The 3,935-nt window shown below is 32.6% G+C and overlaps 1 protein-coding gene across 1 annotated transcript; it reads left to right on the top strand.

Annotated features, from left to right (window-relative positions):
* Positions 1-1,228: 1,228 nt before the first annotated feature.
* Positions 1,229-3,235, top strand: LOC137827010 (uncharacterized). Its single transcript, XM_068633197.1, has one exon. It carries the CDS (start codon positions 2,003-2,005, stop codon positions 2,678-2,680), a length of 678 nt encoding a protein of 225 aa, XP_068489298.1. The 5' UTR covers positions 1,229-2,002; the 3' UTR covers positions 2,681-3,235.
* Positions 3,236-3,935: the final 700 nt, after the last annotated feature.

The following is a 3,935-nucleotide window of genomic DNA, read 5'->3' as shown; positions in this document are numbered from 1 at the left end:
TAATTTTAATTGTACTAATAAATTGATTAATGAATATTTTATTAAATATATACAATTTTAAAATAATACATGTACATAAATGACTTAGGTCCAACTATTACATTGGATGAGTATTGAAATCTATGTATTTCATAAAGACAAAAACACACTATTAAATATAAAAAACATACTATTGTAGGGTGGGACTTTAAAGAGATTTTGTCGGTTGTCAGTTATGCTTTTATGTTTCTGTTTGTGCAAGGAACTTAGAGGAAAGATGGTTTAGGTTGACTTTGTATAAGGGTTGATGTATCCCTAAAATACTTCTATTTTATTTATTCGTTTTTTGTCGATAAAAAGAAAACTATTAAACTATTAAATATCGAAAAATCATCAAGCCTTATCAAATCCCATGAATGTGTTATAAATTAGCGATTGAGAAAAGTTTATTCATGTACCTGTACTTCGAAAATACTTAAATTATCCTTTGACATTTTTTATTAAACATTTTTTTCTTTAATTCCAGAATGTGAATCTAGAGACCTTTCAAATTATAGAATCTGGAAGTTAAAATTTATGTTTTAAATTGTACAATTTAAAATACAATTTTTGTTTATATTCTGAATTGTAGAATCTAAATATAAATTTATATTTTGATTATAAAATCTGATATAAATAATTTTAGAATTACAAGAATGCCAGAAAAAATTATGTAGGTAAAAAAAAATTCCAAAATTTTAATATATGTAGGTTATGGCGGTATTCCAATTCCACACTTGACCTAAGGATCATGTGAAATGGACCTAAATAGAAGATCGAGTTAAAATAGACAATTCACTTTATTTTGTTTTATTCGGTTGGCCTGTCCGCGTGAGCCCCCTCACACTTCCATTTTCGTTACCATTAATGCTTTTTACTCAACAAAGTGATTTAATCAGCTCAAATTATCCTCCTAATTGTTTGTTTTTAGAAACTTGAAGTATATAGAAGTTATAGATTTAGAAATAAATATATATAAAAAAAAGTAAAATTTTAATTAAATAATATAAAAAGTATTAAAATAATAGTATTAAAGATTGCAATATGGTGGTATACTTTGTGAATTCTCCAATTATAGCAGATAAAATTGTGAGAGAATTCTGAAATTAGTCTTGTGCAATTCTGGAGAAGTTGAATCTCCCGCAACAAAAACTAATAACATTATTATTCTGGCAATAGTAGTCCACCCATTAATAGCACATTATCTTGAAATTTTGCATGAACAAAAGCAAGCAAAGCAAATGCCAATTTAGACCTATCTGTTCCCGCTTCCATAGGAGCAATTCGAAACCACAACAGAAAGTTGAGATGTTATTGTTTTTAGTAATAAGAAGAGTAGTTGATAGGCATTAATGAATGGCATAGCTAAATTCTCGTGGCACCATCCAATTTTTGGTCTCTCTCATTCTCCTGCCATGCATATAACCCAGGCTCAGTCCCACCAAATCCATACCCCTCTTAGTTCAAACAGCTGGACCCAAAAAGAAAATACAAAACTTCATCACCAGGAAGCCTCAAAAGCGCTTCCTCTGTCCTTCGTCTCCATCCATTTGTGATCGATGAAGGCGAAGTAGTGTGTTTGCCCAATAAGCCACGTGACACGGATGAACACATCATGAGCTCCTGAACATCATCGACCCCGACTGGAAGGATCATAATGGAGATGCAGCGGATGAGGGAGTTGTTGTCACTGGTTTTGTCATTTGAAAGCAAGAGAATGTCCCTTGTGGGTGGAAATCACACTGCTGCCAGATTCTGCACTCGCTAGAAACACTATTACCCCCACAAAAACTCTTTTTTCCTTTTTCTCTAATTCTCTCTTCTACACATCTTTTTTTTTCTTCTTCTACATATAAAAACTCTCTTTGAAACTTCAAAATATAGTCATTACCATCATCATCATCATCATCTTCTCTGTGTTTATTTTTTTTGAGTCCTCGAACCAACCATATATCTCTTGTGGGTTACTTAACCTAATTCTGAAATGAGGAAGATTTTTTCTCACCGCGTGATGCTTTTAGCACTGTTTCTAGCTTCCTTTACCTTAATATCTTCGACCTCAACTGATGACCCTCTTGCCATCGACATGGGAAAAAATCCCTTGACGCAGAGAAAATTATTAGGGTACGTCCCAGAGGCAAAGAAAGCAGCGTTGCAAAACCTAGAGGACGTGCTTCTGGAGCCCCCACGTGCGGCTTCGGGGAAATCTAGGGTGTACCTGAAGCGTACCAAGTATTTGCCTGATCTGATGGGTGATTCGCTAGAGAGTTACCCTCGCTGCGTTTTTATCGATGTAGGGCTGCCGAAACAGGATGGAGGGAGTGGTACCGATTGGTTTAAGAAGAGGTACCCTACGAGGAACAAGAACTTTGAGATGTATAAGTTAGAGACTGTGGCTGAGGGTGGCCCACAGACAGAGATGTCGGATTGGTTGAGGAAGAATGTGAAGGACGAAGAGTATGTGGTGATGAAAGCTGAGGCTGAGGAGGTGGAGGAGATGATGAGGAGTAAGGCCATAAGGTTGGTGGATGAGCTTTTCTTGGAGTGCAAGCCACAGCAAGGGAATGTGAAGAGGAAGAGCAGAAGGGCCTATTGGGAGTGCTTGGCTTTGTATGGGAAGTTGAGAGATGAAGGGGTGGCTGTGCATCAATGGTGGGGTTGATTCAAGGTTTTCAATTTCAGACAAATTGCAGACAGAAGCTCCTGATATCTCAGCAAACTTCTTGCTGCTTTCGAAATTGTGGCGATGAACCGTTTTTTAAAGCCTTGGATTCATATTGATTGATACTGGTTTTGTAGAAACATTATTAAGAGGGTGATTTTAAGACTTTGTGGTTCACATATGAAGACAGTGTTGAGGGTGAAGAGTGGAAGTTCCAAGGAGTTTTAATATTTCTCTCTTGTCCTTTTAATTTATTCTTTTCTTTTGTGGCTTGTGTTTAAACAGTTAATCCTTTTTTCTGCGAATGCTTTTGTGAAAGTTGTGATTGGATCGTGGATGCTTTGTTGATTGAAAAAGGATCGTGGATGCTTTGTTGATTGAAAAAGGATCGTGGGAACGTTGATCATCAGGCTGTTACAGTTGAGGAATGTGTTCAAAGAGGGGTGAATTAATTTTACTCACAACTGTAATCATTTCTGTAATGATTTATGGATATTCTTTATTCTTTTATTCTTTTTCCATCATATCATAATACATATAAAATTTATTTATTTATTCTCTCTAAGTATCCTTTAGTATTTTGGTGTTTCTATATTACTTAGGTGTATTTATTTCTCATTATTTAACTTATTTTCATGAAAACAATAAAACTTTGAAATTATATGGCTACCAGAATCTTTTGTCTTACATAATAGTGAAATGAGCAATGATACACTTTTTTTTTCTAAATATTTTACATCATTTAATTGAATTTTTTTATTATATATATTTCTTTAAAACTATCACATCAGATTGTATACAATTTTTTGGATTTTTAATGTATAATTATTCTAGCGAAATATAAATATGAAAAAAATGAATAACTTCTATATTATTACGTAGCGATGTGATAAACACAGCGAATTATTCCTATATTGTTCCAATAGGATAGAATTATTATAAATTAATTTGTGTCTTAATATATATATATATATATATATATTTATTTGTACATATTTTTTAAAAGGATTAGAGCACTCTCAAATATTTTATTTTAATTAAAATATTAGTTGTTGATAAAAATAACAGTACATAAGATTCAAGCTTATTGATATTAATTATTTTAAAATAATTTTATTTCATATATTTATATTTTCATAAATATTTGTCTAAACTTATCTTGATTTCTAAAAGTTCACGTTAATGTTATTATGGGTTGGAAAGTAAGACAAATTACTAGGCACCAGTTATTATAAATCACTATCAGAAAAATTAA

Source organism: Phaseolus vulgaris, chromosome 8 (assembly GCF_000499845.2).
Source record: "Phaseolus vulgaris cultivar G19833 chromosome 8, P. vulgaris v2.0, whole genome shotgun sequence".
NCBI classification, from domain to species: domain Eukaryota; kingdom Viridiplantae; phylum Streptophyta; class Magnoliopsida; order Fabales; family Fabaceae; genus Phaseolus; species Phaseolus vulgaris.
Note: the sequence above shows the minus strand (reverse complement) of the source record. Positions and strands in the feature narration are given on the sequence as shown.